Source organism: Pygocentrus nattereri, chromosome 3 (assembly GCF_015220715.1).
Source record: "Pygocentrus nattereri isolate fPygNat1 chromosome 3, fPygNat1.pri, whole genome shotgun sequence".
In the NCBI taxonomy this organism is placed as follows: Eukaryota; Metazoa; Chordata; class Actinopteri; order Characiformes; family Serrasalmidae; genus Pygocentrus; species Pygocentrus nattereri.
The window spans coordinates 47585643-47606426 of NC_051213.1; the positions used below are offsets into that span (position 1 = coordinate 47585643).

At 40.8% G+C, this 20784-nt stretch overlaps 2 protein-coding genes across 5 annotated transcripts in view; one reads left to right on the plus strand and one right to left on the minus strand.

Moving 5' to 3' along the window:
- si:dkey-26c10.5 (uncharacterized protein LOC563797 homolog) overlaps positions 1-1536 on the plus strand; it is a 28302-nt gene extending 26766 nt beyond the window's left edge. For all 4 annotated transcript variants that reach the window (XM_037537039.1, XM_017706111.2, XM_017706112.2 and 1 more), the window contains one exon: positions 913-1536. In XM_037537039.1, the coding sequence (XP_037392936.1) occupies positions 913-1036 (124 nt within the window). In that variant the 3' untranslated portion in view covers positions 1037-1536. The remainder of the gene's footprint in view (positions 1-912) is intronic.
- On the minus strand, positions 1073-20273 carry trpv6 (transient receptor potential cation channel, subfamily V, member 6). Its single transcript, XM_017706108.2, has 17 exons — positions 20192-20273; positions 19274-19434; positions 18297-18394; positions 17236-17358; positions 15963-16103; positions 15065-15163; positions 14236-14411; positions 13669-13815; positions 12343-12422; positions 10502-10637; positions 9787-9873; positions 8800-8876; positions 6735-6900; positions 6133-6199; positions 4883-5151; positions 3706-3812; positions 1073-1803 (listed from the first exon to the last, which is right to left on the minus strand). Exons 2-17 carry the CDS (start codon positions 19402-19404, stop codon positions 1545-1547), a joined length of 2163 nt encoding a protein of 720 aa, XP_017561597.1. The 5' UTR covers positions 19405-19434; positions 20192-20273; the 3' UTR covers positions 1073-1544.
- Between the last annotated feature and the right edge of the window lie 511 nt (positions 20274-20784).

Genomic DNA, 20784 nt, shown 5'->3' on the forward strand with positions numbered 1-20784 from the left:
CACCACCTTCACCTTCCAGTGTAAAATGATCAAACTAAGTCACTCTGGATAAGAGCGTCAGCCAAATGCCATAAATGTAAATGAACTTTACAAATTGTCGTCTTCAGTCTGATAGAAAAAGTCATTTTTTCCATTAGATATATTTCATTGACCAGGTTGATCCAGTCGTCCAGTGTAGCGGGATCAGGAGACAGCCAAAGTCAACTTTTTTTTACTTCCAATTAACAGAATATTCCATTAATATTTGTCCGATCTTGCCACAGCACCCCCGGAAAAAGGGTTTCAAATTTACAAGGAAATTCTGAGCTAAATATATTTTTCAGTACGTTGTGCAACTTTTGCAAAATTGTCTTAATATTGAGCAATCCCAAAATACATGCCAGTAACCGGCTTCCCGCTCCCCACACATCCTCCAACACCCCTGATTATCCGCAGGTTTTTGCTCCGGGGGTGTTCTATGCTGATGTCTCAGTAACTAGCTCAATTTCCCGTTCCACCTTAAATGTTGCAGCAGTTACATTCTGGTGCCTCAGGCATCACAGCTGCTGCACCATTTAAGGTGGAACGGATAAATTCAATCAAAAACTCCTCTGCTGTCACTGCACACGGGCAGAGTCGCCTACAGAGCAGCGCTGGTAGCTGTTAATGAAGTGAGGCTCCCAGTTCATAGAGAAGATCTCAACCACGACCCCCTTATAACTCAGTTGCAAGGGGCAAGGAGACGCATGAAAACAAGGGGCAGAAGAATATATTCTTCTTTTCTTGATGCTGAAAAATTAGTAGCTTGTAAATGACGGCCGGTTCGACCTGAAATAAAGTAACCTTCAGCATCAAGCATGCTTTGTTGGTAAAATGCTGTTATGAAGGACCTGGACGATGATCCTCTAATCAAGAACTTTCTTTTTTTGGCAGTTATTGGGCCACAAACCTTCAGGAGGGCAACTGTGTGTTCCTGAACGGAGGAAAGTGGCACAAAGGCAACTGGCATTCGAGCCGATGTGAACTCTACTCAAACTACATCTGCCAGAGAGGTTAAAACTGGAGACATGAACCATCACCATCTCCCTACAGCTGTTATATCTGCCTTTAATCCAATCAGTTAATCTCATTTACCTTCCACACATGCAGTTCACACGTTATAAGACAGAAATCAGCACATGAAGCATGATCCGTTCCATGATGAGCAATCAAGTAGACAATTTTACATCATTATTATTAAATGAGGTGAGCTAAGTAAATTCACTGAAAGTGGCTTTGTGCTTATTTTATTGATGTCTTTTAATTGCACTAATTTTACAGCTATAATATTGCACTAAAAATTCTCCTACAGAATGTATTATAAGTCTAAAAGAACGCCAGTGTAGCTGCCTTTTAATTAAGTGGTGAGACGTCTTTGTCTTTTTACCATGATTAAGATGCCTATGTGTTGTCTGTGGGCTGTAATTTAGCTTTTCTACCCCACACAGTCTCTATGTGATGTGATTGTCAAATATAATGTGGTCGTCGTTGAATAAAGTACTTTTCTTTTACACTTCGGTCAGGTTTCAAACGCATTTCATTTCATGAGCGCCCCAATGCTCCTCTTTCTCCACGTCTCCGCCCAGAACGCTGTTGCGGAGGATCTGCCAGCACTCCACAGACTTCCGGTCGGGATGCGAGGCGTCGTCCTGTGCTCCTTTACCTTCCGTCTGTTTGCCCGCGCTGTTGTTCTTCTCAGGTTCCTTTTCTGCTTCCTCGTTTTTGGCGAAGACGTTAGCGTAGCGTCTGATCTTCTGCACAAACTGGTCACTGCGGTCCTCCACTCTGAAATAAATTCAAGAGTAACAGATTAGTAACACCCTGGATACTGACTCGTCCCACACTTGCACGCTTTCTCTCTTTGGAATTCGTCGATGCAATAAACCGAGACGCCGCGCATTACTGTGATTTTATACAATGGTTAGTTCCGGCCACGCAAGCTGATTGACCGGCGCTCTAACCGCGCTGTCATTTCACCATAACGTCACGGGTTTTCTCAAACACTATCACTCCACTGAGACGCCGTTGCTAAGCAACGACTCTCACAGCTGTAGGAGGCGCTCGAGCCATTTGAACGTTTTCACTTCTTTCTTTTCCACAAACAGAAAACGGACGCTGTTAAGGTCACATCTGACCGACAGCCGATTTGGTCCGACTCTGAAGACGAGACGACACTAAATTCCCAAACTGTCGTCGCCACTGAGCAGCTTTTCAGTCGGCAGCTGTGACAGAAGAACAGCTGAACAACCTGGAATCAGCCGGAAATGAACCCAACACCATTCGCCAAACTAAACGGGCTGTAAGAAGCTTCACAGACCGGCTGGAACAAAACAACATTAATACTGATCTGGAGAAACTGACCAAACTGAGCTGAACCTGATATTGGCTCAGTTTTATGGCTCAGTCTGATTTGGTCCGCCTTAGCCAATCAGATTTTAGGACTGGAACCATCCTTTTTATAATGTCCATTTTAATATGATTGTTTTTTTTCGCATGTGAAAAGGCAAGCTGTTAAGCCCATTTCACACCACGCCGCATGACGCAACACACTCCTACATTAATAACTGCAGCCTTTCACACCAGCCGAAGTCTATCTGGCGCCGGGTGTGAAACGAGCTTTAAGATAGTTTTCTTTTTTTTTGTGTAATCAGTTTTCAGGGATAAACAGCTGATGGACAGACTGAGCTGAAAGTTCCTCATCTACAGCTGTTTTTAGCCTAAATCAGCTACAGCAGCACGGCTGAAAACCCGATTTACTGACATTTTCCTCATCGTATTAGCAAGAACTCACAGACTGTGCCCTTTTACCCAAACTGCATAGCAGTGGTGGACAGTAACAAAGTCAATCTAAAATCCTACTGAACTTTTTCCATTCTGGGCGACTTTTTCCTTTCACTCCACTACATTTCACAGTCTAATATCTGACTTTTTCCTCCGCTACGTTATGCGTAATCTGTTGTGCCCATAAAACTGTAACATGTCAAAACCAAAGAAGTGCGAAGCCAGAGCACCAATCAGGTGTAGGTGTGAACAGAGGCCTGCAGATCAACATAGTAAAGGAGCTCATCTGTGATCCTGAGTTTAAAGCCAGTTTTTATTCAACTTAAACTTGGAACTAAGTTGTAAATAAATCTGAAACTGAAACTTTGCTTGTGTGTAAAAAGTGATTTCAGAGCCACTCGGTTCTCCCTGATGGAAACTGTTTACCTTCAGTGTTTTGTGCTTCTGATCATTTTAATAGACGTCAGCGTCACTAATTAATGACGTTCTATTAAAAGACTGGTTTACCAAGAGAGACGCTGGAGGACTTTCACCTGAAATGAGTTCATGAAGCCAGTCTGGTTATAAAAATGATAACAGGACATCAGAGCCAGAATTACTCTTTTAGTACTTTTACTTTATACTTAAGTCCATTTGAAGGGAAATACTTTAGTACTTTTACTCAAGTGGAGATCTAAATGGAGGAACTTCTGCTTTTACATGATTTGTGTACTTCACCACTGCTGCATACCATGACAGCATGAAAAGTAAATTAAAATGAAAAAGAAGCTCTGAGTTTACATTTGAATACACTGAGTGGCGAGCAGCTGTGTCGTTAGGTTAAATGGGATTTTTGCCAGCATTCTGTAAAGCAGAAGAGAACAGAGCTGATTTGTGCGGCTGCAGCTAGATATAGTGGTTCCTTACCGGAGATACCAGCGCTCTCCCAGCCCATACAGCAAACCGCACACGCCCAGCCTCGGCCACAGACTCCGCGGCAGCCTCTGCTCCAGCATTAGAGTGGTGGCTACGACCTGCACACAACACAGAGCGTGAAATCATCCAACCCAATACAGTGGCACTCATTAAACCCTTCAGCGGACCTGTATGCTCTCAGAAAGAAGCTAAGTGATGGTAATCAACTGAGAACATCATCAAGGTCAGCTCTTGGGTTCACAGTGAACATCGTGGTAGCTGAGGAGAGGCCAGAGTATATTTTCTGCCTGAAAACTGACAGGATGAGAGAAGTTAAGCAGTCTAGTGTCACAAAAAGTGGTCTGATAAACTTGAAGTGGAAATTGCTTTTTTTATTTGAACAGCAGCAGAAAAAAAGAGGTGAGGAAGAGGGTGCAGGCAGGATGGAGTGGGTGGAGACGGGTGTCAGGGCTGATGTGTGACAGAAGGACAGCAGCAAGAGTGAAAGGGAAGGTCTACAAGACAGTAGTGCGTCCTGCTATGATGTTTGGTTTGGAGACTGTGGCTCTGTCTAAAAGACAGGAGGCTGAGCTGGAGGTGGCGGAGATGAAGATGCTGAGATTTTCGTTGGGAGTGACCAGGATGGACAAGATTAGAAATGAGCAGATCAGAGGGACAGTGAAGGTGGAGCAGTTTGGAGATAAAGCCAGAGAGGCCAGGTTGAGATGGTTTGGACATGTGTTGAGGAGGAATAGTGGATATATTGGGCAAAGAATGTTGGAGATGGACCTGCCGGGTAGAAGGAGAAGAGGTAGACCTCAGAGAAGGTTTATGGATGTAGTGAAGGTGGACATGGAGATGGTTGGTGTGGAAGTAGAGGAGGCAGTTGATAGGGCAAGATGGAGGCAGATGATCCGCTGTGGCGCCCCCTACAGGGAGCAGCCGAAAGAAGAAGAAGATTTGAACAGCAGAATTACTGAAATATAGGAGAAATTAATGTTCGCGATCTTGATTTTATTTCAACAAAGTGAAACTTGGCCCACTTGACAGTTTTTTCCTTCCACCAAAGGGGGGCATGACAGAACCGCTGCAGTAAGCATTGTATGGTACATAATCTCACACGGCTTATTGGATCATGTGATGTAAAGACATGCTCCAGACAGTTTGGCAGTACGTCTGCGGTGCCCACCTGAGTCCTCCAGAGCTCGTCGCGCTCCTGACCCACTCTCCACTGCGTGTCGCTCATCATGGCGGTGAGGAGGCTGAGCAGCAGCAGGTGCGAGACCACGCTGAAGCAGCAGTGCACCACGTGGACGATGGGGTGGGTGTAGATGGTGTTGTCCACCGGCAGGTCGATCAGACCGATCGTCAGCTCGAACTCGGTGAACAAAGTGATGGGGAAAGAGTGATACGACGGAATAGAGAACGGCTCCTGAGTCATGTACACCGTCCACAGAGCTGAGAGACAGACGGAGAGAGAAAAGCAGCACAGCATTCAGATCAAATCTATATTTCATTTCTGGATGATTTTTGCATAAGTCTATACGCTGACTGCCCACTTCATTGTCACTGTCCATTTTATCAGCTCCACTTACTGTATAGCTGCACTCTGTAGTTCTACAGTTACAGACTGTAGTCCATCTGTTTCTCTGATACTCTGTTACCCTGTTCTTCAGCGGTCAGGACCCCCATGGACCCTCACAGAGCAGGTGCTATTTGGGTGGTGGAACATTCTCAGCAGTGCGGTGACGCTGACGTGGTGGTGGTGTGTTAGTGTGTGTTGTGCTGGTCTGAGTGGATCAGACACAGCAGTGCTGCTGGAGTTTTTAAACACTGTGTCCACTCACTGTCCACTCTATTAGACACTCCTACCTCGTCGGTCCACCTTGTAGATGTAAAGTCAGAGACGACAGCTCATCTGCTGCTGCACAGTTTGTGTTGGTCGTCCTCTAATCCTTCATCAGTGGTCACAGGACGCTGCTGGCTGGGTATTTTTGGTTGGTGGACTGTTCTCAGTCCAGCAGCGAAACTGAGGTGTTTAAAAACTCCAGCAGCACTGCTGTGACTGATCCACTCAGACCAGCGCAACACACACTAACACACCACCACCACGTCAGTGTTACTGCAGTGCTGAGAATGATCCACCACCCAAATAGTACCTGCTCTGTGAGGGTCCATGGGGGTCCTGACCGCTGAAGAACAGGGCAACAGAGTATCAGGAGAAATAGATGGACAACAGTCTGTAACTGTAGAACTACAAAGTGCTCCTATATGGTCAGTGGAGCTGATGCAGTGGACAGTGAGGGTAGAAACAAGCAGGTGGTTTTAATGGTTTAACAGTGATGCCACACAGTGTATTACATGAACAGCTGGCTCTAAGCGCTAAGGGCAGGTGTAGTTTAGTGAACAGCAAATGAAGAACTACAGGGTTCAACTCACCTGTGGAGAATCCTATAAGAGCAATGAGGCTCAACCACATGAACTTGGTTAAGTCTCCGAAAAGGATCTACAAAACAAAAACACTCTCGAGTCAGTTGTGTGACTTACTATTGTGAAATTCCTTTGTCTATTACAAACAGCTCACATGATCTGAAGAACTTCTGCAATTTCAGTTTTTATATTATTTAAAGATCCAAAACGGAAACGAGACAGAGCAAACAGCACGTTTGAAGTTCCCTTTCGATTAGATCCTTCTTTTGTTTAGAGATGTAAATAAAGATTACATTAGAATAAATTCGCAGTGACGAATTGTCCTATCTTGTCAAACTGTCCTACCGTAGCACATTTGTACAGGTAGTGTTCTATGTTTTAACATTAAAAACACAATAAAACTAACGTATGAAGTTAGTATACTACAGTAGCTGCCTGCTGGGTAGGACAAATTGTTAGAACTCTGGCCTTAAAGGGTCAAAATGGACAAAGATGAAGACACTGAATGATGTAGTGGTGACGAGATGTGTGGTCTGAAAGGGCTAGGGGGTAAATAAATATGAATAAGAGCGTAAAAGCAGAAAAAAATGAAAACGAAAGACTCCGTCCACCTTCTGGATGACGATGACGTACGGTCCGAGCATTTCGAAGCCTCGAGCGAAGTAGAGGACGTTGCACCAGCCGAGCACCAAACACACGGCCATCAGCACCATCTCGCCGGGCATCTCGCTGGTCCTCAGGATGCACAGGAACACCACCAGCACAGCGTACGTGATTCTACATGAGCAGGAGCATCAGGGGAGACCAGAGACTTAGTGAATGTAAACATAAAGCAGGGGTCTCTACAGGCCCAGGTACCTTCATACCCATCACATATCTACAATTCATCCTTACATTCGGCCCACAGATTTGTTTTCTTCTTCATTTTTGAGCAAATGATGAGCAAATATGCTTCAACCACAAAACCCTAGCTAGGTTAGCTACAGAGCACTGCAGGAAAGAGGAGGCATTCAAACATAAACCTGATGCAGCATTAAAGCTGTAAACTGACTGCACTTTAACTACAGCTACCTTGGCTATTATAGTAACTTGAGCTGCGTTCACATTACAAGCCTCGTTGCTCAAATCCGGTCTCTCCGACTCGACGGTTCACACTCGTTTAGGTAAGAGACTCAAATCGGTCATTAATGTGATGCACCAGCCTGAACTGACCCTCATGAGCTCCTCCTGCTCATTAACGTCACGTGACTGAATCACTGCATCATCAGCACAAACTAACGAGCAGAACGAGCTTCGCTGAGAAGATCATTAACTCTGATCAGCTCTCAGCTTCATTATTAGAGCCAGACGGAGGAGGAAAAGGTGAGACGAGCTGCTCTTCCACCATTCACAGGCTTTAACGTCTGTTCAGCGCTGTTGCCGTGGTAACGCTGAATGATGGCGTGGGTAAAGTGTCACGCATCCGATCTAGGACCACATATGAAAGTGGCTCAGATCAGATTTGAGTCCACACAGCCCTGAAAACGTCAGATCTGAGTCACATTACAGAAAAAATCGGATTTGCGCCACTTCAGCCTGGTAATGTGAACGCAGCCTCCGACTGTAGATTCAGCGAGAAATACGGCATGTCAGAATTAAGAAATAAAAAAAGATCAAACAAGTCCAGATTATCTGCTCTCCTCCGACAAAACTTCACTCAGAGTCACTTCCCTTATTCACTTCACATTCAGGAACAATAAAGCTGACAACAACAGCCCGTTATAATTCTACTGTTGAAAGTAAGTTAATATATAATATATAATAATTACATATTAATTACACTCACTTTTAATATTCATAGTAGTAGTTCTGTATATATTAGTAAGTAGTTAGAAGTAGTAGTAGTAGTGTGTGTGTCTGTGTGTGTCTGTGTGTGTGTGTGTGTGTGTATATATATCGTTGCTGTCGGAAGAAAACCTTGTATCTCCATTTTTGGCATTTTTCAGTTATTGACATAATTTGAAAGTATCTATTACTCTTTATATTGTTTGTAAATTTTATGATGAATGGCCTAAGAGAAATTACCCAACAGGACATGGGAAAAATTCTGGTTCCATTGACTTACATTGAAAGTGAAGTAGGTTTTTTCCTTCTCCTGGAAAGTTACTATTTTGGAGATACAAGGTTTTCCTCCAACAGCAGCGATATATATATGTGTGTGTGTGTGTGTGTGTGTGTGTGTGTGTGTGTGTGTGTGTGAGAGAGAGAGTTTGATCCCTGGTGATACTGCAGCCGTCCATGGTCGGGAGTTCACAATAGACAGGACAATTGGCCTCACTCTCTCTGGGTGGGTAGGTTGCCCCCCCCCCCCCCACACCCCCATCTCCCCCCATCACTCAGTGCGATACTAGCCAGCATAGGCATCTGTTAACTGACTTAACAGAACTGGTGGTTAATGTTCTCCTCTGAGTACCTTCACCTGTCACTGACGTATTAGTGACAGTTCACAAAGATTCAGTGGCGCTTTAAAGGCCTCGGGGAAAGCCTGTGGTGGCCTTCACCCTCCTAGCGCTGGTAGCATCGTGTGACTGGAGGAGGCCTAACTAATGGGTAGCACTGATGCTAATATTACTCTGATATCTCTCGACCCATATCTGGCCGTGACAGGTATCAGTGAGTGTAATGAACAGAACGTACAGAGTGACGTGAAACGGTCCTCCAAGTGCCGTTTGACCGAAATATCGCTTCGCTCCAACTCTCAGGATGTCTGGAATCTGAGAATAATCACACAAAGCACACATAAGCACAAGTGTTCCCTCTTCATTATTATTCAAGCTTTACGGTTACTACTCAAAAGGAACACTAATGAGTACATTTAAGCAGTAGAACCCGAGAGGGAGCGTGTTATCGTGAAATATCATCACGGTGGCCGTAGATCATCACAGCCGTGATGTTATTGGTGATAACTCCCTCCTCGAGTGTCTCTACTGCTTTAATACAGCAGTTAAATAAATACAGTAAGAAATGAATAAACTGGCCGTGAACGCGGCGTTTAATATGTTTTAATGTTCAGTTCCTTCCTCCTAATTATAGCTCCTTAACGAGCAGCTTGTTGCTACGTCAGAGTAACGAGCTCCGCCCACTCGCTGCTCAGCCGGCAGTTCGTTCTCCAGCTCCTTACACTAAATTCCCAAACTGTCGTCACCACTGAGCAGCTTTTAGTTTTTTATTGGGTCAGTTTTATGGCTCAGTCTGATTTGGTCCGACTCTGAAGATCAGACCACACGCTGGGCGAATGGTGTTGGGTTCATTTCTGGCTGATTCCAGGTTGTTCAGCTGATCTTCTGTCACAGCTGCCGACTGAAAAGCTGCTCAGTGGCGACGACAGTTTGGGAATTTAGTGTCGTCTCATCTTCAGAGTCGGACCAAATCGGCTGTCGGTCAGATGTGGTCTTAACAGTGTCCGTTTTCTGTTTGTGGCAGATTAAGAAGTAAAAACGTTCAAATGGCTCGAGCGTCTCCTACAGCTGTTAGAGTCGTTGCTTAGCAACGCCGTCTCAGCGGAGTGACAGTGTTTGTGAATAAAACGTGAAATAGCACCGTTAGAGCGCTACTCAACCAACTGAACTAACTGTTGTGTAAAATATGTATAATCTGTATGATGTATAACTGCGTTTTTCTGACCTCCAACAGCAGAATGATGAGGGCTCCTATAACACTGATGATTTCCCCAACCAGTCGCAGGTGATCTCCATATGTCACATAACTCTCCTGCACAGATACACATACAGACAATGACAGTACACATATATAAATATATGTGTGTGTATATAAAATACCACCTGCAAAAATATTAGTTATATACAGTTATTAAGCGGTATCTACTTTTATTACCAATTTACAGAAATTTTTGTCCATTTATATTAACTGACATTTGATCATCATCAACAATAATTTCATTAGAACTTCATAGTGGATAGCAATTTATATTTAAACCTCATTCTAGATATAGATTTTTATTAATTAAAACCTCATTCTAGATATCATTATTATTACAACTTTGTTCTGAATATTATCACTGTGCCTTTATTATGGATGTAAATGTTATTAGATTAAATGTTACTGGATAATTATACTATATAATAATTCATTTCATCTGATTAGAAAATAGATCTGGATAATTATATAATATTATAATTATAACTTCATTCTGGATGTATTATTGGAATGAATAATAACAGAAGCTTGGTTCATGTTCATTTTTAAGCTCTCTCTTCTTACTAATAACCCGAAGGCTGTGAAGCTGCTCAGGACGAATCCAGACTGATTCCGACTTCTAAGCAGTACTGAATATAGACAGGTGTGTTAACTCGTCTCCAGAACACACACACATGCCCACCTTTAGAGTTTTCTGGATTTTGATGGTCTGATCCATGGATGATTTGGTGTAGTTTTCAGGAATGTCCTTCAGGGGGCGGTGCATGCAGCACAGAGTGAAGGTTCCAATGTACAGCAAGTAAACCAGCATCAATAACCTGAGGCAGGACAGCAGAGCACAGTGAGGCAGTATGTTCTGAGGCACAACGCGGCCTGTTAAACGCTCTGAGGCACCTGGCTTTACAGGTGTTTTAACCCTCAGATGTCTAGAGTTTCATTAGTTATACTTCCTTTCAACATCACTGTGTAAACACATGTTCATCACATGGTAAATTAAGGGAGGCAGATAATCCTCAGTTAGTCCTGCAGCAGGGAAATTCACAGTGTTACAGCAGCAAAGGGGCAACAAGGCACTCAAGAACGGCAGTAACAAGAAGAGAATTTACAAATAAAATAATTAATCTTGATAACATGGTTAATGACTTCATTGGATACATCTCAATGACTTAATTAACTTTGTTAATTACTTAACGGGGTTACTGCTTGTTACTTATTGCTGTATGGACGATGTGTCGCTGTCGTCACAAGAAACCCTCTTATCTCCATTTTTGTCGGTTTTTTAGTTTTTACATAATTTTGAAAACGCCTGTTGCTTTTTACATGGTCAATTTCATGATGACTGGACTAAAAGAAACCAAAAACGACTCTGAAAAAATTCTGGTTCCACTGACTTACATTACAAGTAAAGCAGGTTTTTTTTCCTTCTCCTGTAAAATTACCGTTTTGGAGATGTGGGGTTTTGATCCAACAGCAATAACATATAATGCTCGAGATAAAAAAATAAGAACTCCGTCCTCCACATAAACTCTATTGACAAATATCAACAACATAAACGTTAGAAATAAAGAAAAGAAAAAAAATGGAATTTAAATATACAATTAATATATAATTTAATTTATAAATGTACTGTTTAAATAGTCATTATTACATAATAAATTAAACTTGCATTTGATTTACATTCTTTTGACAGTGCATTTCTGATTTTCATCCATTTTAATACCAAAAAAAAAAGAAAAACAGGGCAAAAATGTTACAACATTAGCTACTTCTCAGCCCAAATGGTATGGATTGAGAGCTTAATGTGTCGACTTTCTACAGATTTTCTCTGCCTGTTTTAATAAGCTACAAATGACAGTTAATATCAAATTAAAATCTTTTGCTTAATTTTGTTCACCAGCGATAACCACGACCCCCGAGGTGTCATAAATGAGCAACCTTGACATATTAAATACAAAACTGTTTAGGTTTTGCTATTTTTCCTTTGGAAAGCCTAAAAAGGCCAGTTTTAGGAATAAAGCCACACATTTTATCCCCTTGCTGAGTTGCCATGTTGTGCTTTTAACAACAATTTGGAAAAGAAAACTGTTGTTATATTGGAAAAACCTGCTTTTCGTACTAAGACAAAGCCTTAAGTTACCTGGGAAAAGTAATATTCCCAGACTTTTCACAGGCATTTTACAATAACAACACAGTAATAGAGCAGCACAGTGTCACTAGCTGTGTTTACTCAACAAACTTCAGGCGTGATCAGCGTAATACGACACACTGATGTTCCAGGAAATCTGATGAACTGCAGGAATGCTGAATATGTGGAAAAGCAGTGTTATTTCATTGCAGGTGGTGTTTTGGAAGTAATGTATTGTGAACTGTAATATCAAGTTTCAGTTGTGCGTTTCTCTCAGTGTTGCCAAATAGTGACACACGCGTTCTCAATTTACTATATTAGTACGTTTTCAACGTGTTTTTAAATTATTGTGTTAGTGTTTTAGTTAAATCAAGTCATTCCATCATGTGGTCACCCACCTGAAGTAATATTTCCCATAAAGATTCCACTTCATAGTGATGAGCTGCTGGACTGGAGTCAGCTCAAGGATCCTTCTGGCCTGGAAAAAACGAAATACGACACGTATGAAAAACAAAACAGATAGAAATAGTTTAAAACAGTGATGACCTGAAATTTCATCCACTGAAGAATTTTGTCAGAAAAAGAAAATTGGCACTTTTGGTTTCGGGCCGTATGAGAAAAAAACCTGGCTATATTTTTTTAATAAAAGAACTTTTAGATTTCTTTTTACATTTCAGTCAAAAGCATAAATCTGAAGTCCTGAATTTCAGTGCGTCACTAGACTAAAAGATGCAACTGACCTGATTTTGCAACGATACAATCAGAATCGATTATAAAATTATATTCAATAAACCATGCGCTCATTTTTTGGCCAAGATAAAATTCTAACATCATTTTTAAATTAAAATCTAAAAGCTAAATCAGCAACACAGCAAAGAATCGGTGGCGTAGTTTTTTGTTGTTCATATTCAACGATTGTGTAAATAGGTCCTCCACTCATTTGTGCGTTCTATGTTTTTTTAAATAGATCTAAAGATAACAAAAATGATCAAACTGGATCAAATCAGGGTGAAACTTGAAATTTAGTGCTGCACTGAATCATTTTAAGGAATCAAACTAATTGATTCAGTCATTTATGCCCCTACCAGTGTGTTCAGACTGGTTCACTTAACTCATTCACTAATTCATTAGTGTTTGATATATAAAGAGTTGACAGGAGAAGGACAGAAATATTTACCACTTAGAATTCAGGCTGAAAGAGTAATCATTTTTATTAAAATCACAGCTCAAAAAATAGAAATTTTAAAATCACTGGAGCTGCAATTTTTATTGGTAACACATCTGCCTTCTACACTGTAGACTGGGGTTCAATCCCCACCTGGGCAGACACCCTGCACTATATCAATAAGAGTCCTTGGGCAAGACTCCCAACACCACCTTGGCCTGCCTGTGTAAAATGATCAAATTGTAAGTCGCTCTGGATAAGAGCGTCAGCCAAATGCTGTAGATGTGAATGTATTACAGTCGACGTTATCAGCATGGCAGCATGTTCAGTATTCAAGTTGATATGCTGGTGTTTTTGGCCAAAACCAGCTTAATTTATTGAAGATTTATTGATGCAATTTATATTGCAGTCACAATACTGAGGAGAAAAATAGCAATTAGATACTTTCCCAAGTCATTTGGTGAAGCTGAAAACTGTGAAATGTAATATATTTTATAAATGTGTCAATATGCACATTCGGATCGAGTAAATTCAGGGCAACACTTTTGCACACACACACCTCTCGTCTCTGACTGCAGACGATGAGCTCCAGCACTGAGATGTCGTCTGTTCTCGAGTCGATTTCGGTGAGATCGTACAGGTAAGAGGTCAGTGACCCCAGGCTCCACTGGACAATCCGTCTGCGGTTCACCATGTGCTGGAAAGCCTGCGGATGGAGAACAAACGTTACTTCTCAATACTGCAGTCCTACAAGTTCTGGCGGAAGATCTCAACCACTGCCCTTGTATCTCAGTTCCAAGGGGTTAGGGTGACACTCGAAAAACAAGAGGTAGGGGTAAAAATAAGCATCTGCTGTTTGTTTGAGTTTCAGAAACGTGTCCAGCTAAAACTGTTGGGAGGATGAAATGAAATTCAAGTCTATAACAAATATAAAATTACATTTGATTTGACTTATTTTAGTCCCACAAATCTGTCTCAGTATCCGCCACAACATCCAGGTTGGGCCCTTATTCACACTAGTTCATTTAGTCCACTGCCCCGAAGAAACGTCATCTTAACGACCGACGACGGTCAAACACTGTTTGATCACTGACTTATGATGTCCACACGTGGAGGAATCTCTCACCACTATGTTCCCTTTCTTGGCGGCGAGTTTGAAAGGCGTGAGGCCTCTGTAATTGGGCACCATGTCCAGCGGCACTGCCGGGTCCAGCTCGGCGTCCAGCCCCAGAAGCAGGTCCAGAATCTGACAAGCAATTATTTTGTTGGGCTGCATGATCAAAATGTGCATAATAGTGTTACCTGTTTGAGAAAGAGAGGGGAAGTGAGGGAGAGAGAGATCAGGTTAGACAGGTAAACAGAGAACTGCAGCAAAAACGATGCATTAATAAAGAAATATTTTAAAACGTTAAAGTTTATGTCTTGAGTTTTGTAAAGTGAAAACAAAATCAAACGAAATGATGGACTGAATTAAAGCACAATAGAACTGTACTGTACTATTAGAACATTTCCTATTATTATTATTATTATTATTATTAATAACAGCACACGGTTCAACATCAGCGCAGCAGCGTAAAACTTTGGGAGAGTCTGTTCAACATAAATGATGAACTAACCTAACTTTGTGTAAATAGAGCACAATATAGAAATATGTCCACATATGCTTTTTTATTCACCAGCTTTTGGTTTTAATCTTTCCTTTCTGCTTTAAATAGAGCAACAGTTACATTAGTGTACATCCCTGCACTCAATGTGCAAGAAGTCTTACGTTCTTGTAACCGCTGCACCATTTAAGCTGGAATGGCCATGCGCTGAGTCCGCGGCATCGTTTGAAAATGTGACTGAAGCAGCCCCGATTCAGCTATTCAGCTAGAGATTGCAAGGTATCGTAATATTAACAGAGCACAGCGCTTTATCATGTGCGGCGTGGGTAAAGCAGAAGATCCTGTTCTTACCCTGTGAGTCCTGAGCTCGAATGTTTGCTCCAGCCTTTACCAACATGTTAATAATCTCTTCATTTCCCTGACAGCAAGCAAAGGCCATGATGTGCTCGCCTACACATATACAATAACAAAGAACATGCATTTGCATATTTTATTAAGCAATTACATTTAATCAAATTCAAATGATAATCAAAACATCTTAATATTTTGCATGGAAAACATCCTAGCACCATCTAATATCTTCGTCCTGATAATGACAGCAATTATAATGATAAGTAATTATTTTATTTAATTACCAAAAATAAATAAATCTAATTATATCATGGGTGTCGTAAATACAGCCAAGAGTGTCCGGACACCCATCCTACTTATTGAATTCTGGTGTTTGAGGCACATTTTTGACTGAACGGGCACGCGTTTCCCACAGATCCACTCTAAAATCTTGTGGAAAGTTTGCTCAGAAGACTGGAAGCTGTTATAGTTGCAAGTGGGGAAGCCAACTTCCATATTAACGCCCACGGTTTTAGAAAGAAATGTCCATCAAGCTCTTACAGATGTGATGGTGAGGTGTCCACATACTTTTGGCCACATAGAGTATTTCTAGCAGACTAAACCATTGTATAGTTAAAAAGAAGGTCTAGACCATTTCCAGAGCCTGAAATCAACAAAAAAACAGCTGCACAAACTGAAACAAGCAGCTGACTTGATGTGACTTTTACCAACTGTTTGAATTTTCTTCATTGTTTTTAAGCCCTTTTTTAAATGTGGAGCTGTCGTTTTTCTTGATTGATTTAACAAACCTCTGAAAAAAATGGAATATCATAACACGTCTTACACGCCACCCTCCTTTAAGTCTTAAAGATGTGCGTTTTTTTTGAAAAAATAACATATTTAAAAGGATGTGCATTACCGTAATAAACAAGTCCTCCTCTCCTCTTGCGGAAGTACATGCCTGTTGCTCTGGGGGAGGTCACATCAGCCCCTCTGTCAATCAGCTCTCGGACCAGATTAACATTCTGGTTAATGACGGCAATATGAAGCGCTGTTACGCCTGCAGACACGAAAAACAGCTTTCCTCACAACAAAGTCCACATATACAAATCAATATTACTGTATTTTACAATATTAAAACTGGGTCTAAGTAGGGAAGCGAACATCAGTGCCTGAAGCTGAAAGTGTCCAGTCAACTGTGTGTCATTTTAAAATGGACTATAATGGATTTTTATAATATTTCAATAAATATGCTTTGATTTTGTAAAATAAAATACTACGGTTATTTCTTGTATTTATTTTACACATAACAAAAGTTTAGGTTGCACTGTAGTGTAAATAGTTCCTGTTAGAAGTTTTGCATATTAAAATAGCTTAGAATGAGGTGCGAAACCTGTTGCCTAATATATCAATGAATTAATTTCAATTACATTCAGTCCAAAAATGCATTTTAACTTAAGTTAAACGTTCATTTTAAATCAAATGTTAACATTTCTAGCGATGGGTAATCCAGGTCCGAAAACCCTCCCCAGGATTTTGTTCCAACTGCCGCCGCTGCTGGTTTGAGCAAATTGGAGAGGTCAAGCAGTTGGAACAAAATCCTGGGGACGGATTTTACTTTTTGGACCTGGATTACGCGCCTCTAAACACTGCTGAATAATACCCGCTAGAAATGTGCTATTTCATTTCTGTTTTGGTTTTAGGTCTTCTTCAAAATATCAGCTCGATCAAAAAAATGAAAAACTAATCACAGACAATTTAATTAAATTATAGCAAGTCCAAAGATGCACAGCCTTACAATCCACGCAAACAAAGTGATGATAACTGGTTAAACCCTATAAGTCCCACGAGAGCTGTTGGTGCCATTTACTCTGCTCCTCTGCGTTAATATTTAACAATGTGTGATTTTACAATGGCGAAAAAAATTAATCTTGTGTCACAAACGACCTTTTCGGATAAGGAAACACACAAAGAGAAACGATGCGCACTGCGCTCTGTGCTCACCCTGAAAAAAGGCATCCAGCACCAAAAAAGGAAGCCTTGTGCATCTTTTATACAGGGATAGGAAACACAGTAGCACACCGAAAGCTCTGGTTCTACATGCTGAAATAAATAAATGATTTTATTGCTGCCAACAAGGAGGCGCTGCTCCTCTGGCAGCGGGTGCTGGATAACAAGTGATGCATATATACCTTCATACAGTTCACTGGTCATGGGCTCATTGATGAGCTCTGGCGCTCCCTTCATTAGTGCCACCGACGCCTCCTGATTATCATGCATCACGGCCACGTGCAGAGCCGTCTCTCCGAGAGGGCCTAAAGCACACAAATTCACATATGAACGTAAAAATCAAGGTTTTATCCTGCTTAAAACCGCAGGAAGGTTTTTTTATTTATTAACTTTTAAATTAAATACAGCTCAGGTCACTGGGCTTTAGTGTTCTGTTAATATAACTAAAAATTTGAATAAATGCTGCAAAGAGAACGTGAGAGCAGGAAATAGGTGAATGTAGAAACAACCTCATTTATAAAGCACTCGGATGTGAAAAGTCACGATTCTTTGAATGTTGATTTGATGTGAAATTGGGCATAAATCAATGCAAGTTTGCAATCTGACGTGCAAACATTACATTACATAGTGACATGAATGCTGTGAATGCTGAGATCTTAAGAACGAAACAGCTGACAGCGCAGGATTGGACTGCTAATATAAAATAAGCAAAAATATGAGAGCGGAGGTAAAGGTCTTTAGCGCAAAGTTATTTGGGAAAAATTCAATTGACGACACATTTAAAAGCGGAATTCCAGAGTGGTCTGATGCCAAACGCTCCATTCCACAGTCACAAATGTTCCCAGTGGTAGCGATAGGAACCAAATGTCTGATGCCTCTAGAAGCTCCCTTACACAAAGCTACTGCATGAAATGGTTATGAAGACGCTGAGATACATTGCTGGTCTAAAACGTGCATATTTTTTTTTTCAGATTTATCACTATTTTACCATCATCAATTTTACATATATAAAGCTCAGAGGATTCGTGTAGGTTCTCTGGTGGTTCTGGATAGTATATAAAATGGCTATATTTGTGTTGTAGTCACGGCGACCCCTGGTTCCCATCACCACCACTGCAGAGACATCTGAGTCTTTACAAATGAGCCATTTCACATCAAACCACTCTTAAAGACGGTGTTTACATTTCAACCAGCGTTTGAGCCGTAGTACAGTGTACAACAGCAGGTGAAGGAAATGGCTCACCTCGCTCGAAGATATTGGTGGTAGAGCAGTCCAGCAGCTTCTTTATGCAGCCCACGCTATTCGTCTTAGTTGCATAAAACAGTGGGATGTCATTTACTCTAATGGAGAGAGAGAGAGATTTTCAGCTGTGACATAAATAATGAGCAGTTGCAAAAGCAAAGATACAAGGAAGAACATATTTATTAACCCAGGGCGTGAATTACGATCAATTATAGCAGTATTAAGTAAGGTGTGCACTGCTTGCTTCCCAAAATAAAATGTAATGGCTATTTTAAACGTAAGAACTAATTTGTATATACTGTGTCACGTGTTGTGAAATAATATTTTTGTATTTTTGCCATATTGTCCACCTCTAGACTATCTATATTTATGTGTATCTCGCTGTTGTCGTAACAAAACCATTACTTTTAATGTAAGTCAATGGAACCAGAAATTTCTCATATCCTTTAGTCCATTCATCATAAAATGTACATATAATGTAAAGGGTAACATGTATTTTCAAGGTTTTCATCCAACAACAGCAATGTGTGTGTGTGTGTGTATGTGTGTGTGTGTGTGTGTGTGTATGTATATATATATATATATATATATATATATATATATATATATATATATATTTGGAGGACGTCTAGGAGAAATCTAGAACCAAACTTTCTTCTTCAAACTACCTCTCAAGACCTACTATTTTGGAAATTAGTCATTATTTTTACTTTTAACTGTTATGTTTGTCTGCATTTATTCTAATTATATATGGTGACGTCACTTGGCACTCCCTGCCAAGATAAAAGGTTTAAAATAAAGTGCTTAGGTGTCTAAGATTTCAGCACAGTACTGTAAACCTTGGTGTTAAGATTTTACCAGTAAAGAATGTCACGTATTCAATCCCATTCAGGCAAATTTTAACTGTTATGTGTACTGTACGCTATTATTTCGACAACATAATTCTAACAATGTTACAGCAACTTTGGGAAAAATACCTTTTGGACTGAAGCAGAAACGTCTCATCCAACATTTCATTCCAGCCCTTCCTATTTTGTAGGCGGAAGCGAATCTGGCTCCACCAGTGGTTGATCTCGGCAGGGGCAGACCGCGAAAGAGGCGGAGCCATGTCGACAGGGGGCTGTTCTGACTGAAATGACTGACAGGATATAAAAATAAAAAAAATTACAAACACATCAGAAGAATCTGCTATGAAGAAATAACTTATTACGTAATGCGTGATTAATTCAACATGTTCAAGATATTTTACACCAACAGCTGTTACACATCAATATATTCACCAAAGCACATAAAAGTACTAAAATTAAAGTAGAATAAAAATTAAAAGGCAAATAAAACAAAGGACTTGGGTGTTATTAAACTCCGCTTTCTCCAGGGTATGTCTTGGTTTGTCCATCTGAATTTACGTGACCAAATCGTAAGGTAAATTATTCAGTAACTGCATGAGATTTTATTTTATTTTTTATAAAAGTTCCCCTCAAATGAACAGAACTATATGCTTAAAATTTACTGCTGAAAGCCAAAAATCTCCGACGACCAAGTGCGGTTTGGAGTCACTGGTGGTCCCGAGGAGTTTCAGAGGTTAAAAGTTAATATATTAATACACATTTGAACGTATATACCTTAAACCCATTTAAAAACGAGCCGACACTCATTTTTAACTAAAAGCTTACCTAGTTTGCTTAACCTGCTGCTAGACACCACCTTTAACACAACACTATACCAATAAGCTACAAACCTTTTCTTTACATGTATGTGAATAAAAGTTAAGAAATAAGTATCAAAAAGACAGAATCCACAAAAACAGGTGCTAAATATGCCAAATCTTGCACATATAATCCTTTAACCAATACATTTGACGCTGCTGCCCTTTCATCATGACCGTAAAGCCTTACCTTCTGCCAACCTTCTAGGTTCGCCCAAATAAACGACTTTAAAACGAAGAAGAACAGCACTGTCTCACAGCGCCTTTGACAATACACAATAGGCTCTACTGAGTGATGTGTCAGCTGTATTTATACGGTGACGGTGCTTGAGGCACGGAGGGAGGGGAACGTGACAGAGGAGGAGAGAAACAAAGAGATGAGAAGAAAAAGATGAGGACAGGTGAAAGAGTACAGATGGTCCGGAGATCATAACAGGGTTTTTACACTACCCTAAGCTAATGCAGAGGCGGGGGGGAAGAGGAGATACGGGGGCTTCTAAAGCAGGCCGTGCTAGAATTTACCACCAAACCACTTTCTAAAATGAGTTTGTTGGTAAATTCCTGTTTAGCTAGTGCCTCTTTTTGCAGACCAGGCCATCCACTACCTGCACTCAAGCACGTTTTTTTTTGAAAGACGTGCTTTTTTGAGTATTTTCAAGCTATATTTTACATCTGAGTAGATTTGTGAGGAAAAATAACCTTGTTTTAATCTGTATCGGCAGATAATCACTTTAAAAAGTCGGCATTTTTCTGTTTCACACTGCCATTTATTGGAATAATTAA

Coding starts and splice junctions, on each gene's coding strand:
- trpv6 (XM_017706108.2), bottom strand. CDS start 19,404: ATGGCTCCGCCTCTTTCGCGGTCTGCCCCTGCCGAGATCAACCACTGG. Junction 16,104..17,235: donor GACCAGTGAACTGTATGAAG/GTATATATGCAT, acceptor TCGTGTCTGCAG/GCGTAACAGCGCTTCATATT. Junction 13,816..14,235: donor CCAAGAAAGGGAACATAGTG/GTGAGAGATTCC, acceptor CTCCATCCGCAG/GCTTTCCAGCACATGGTGAA.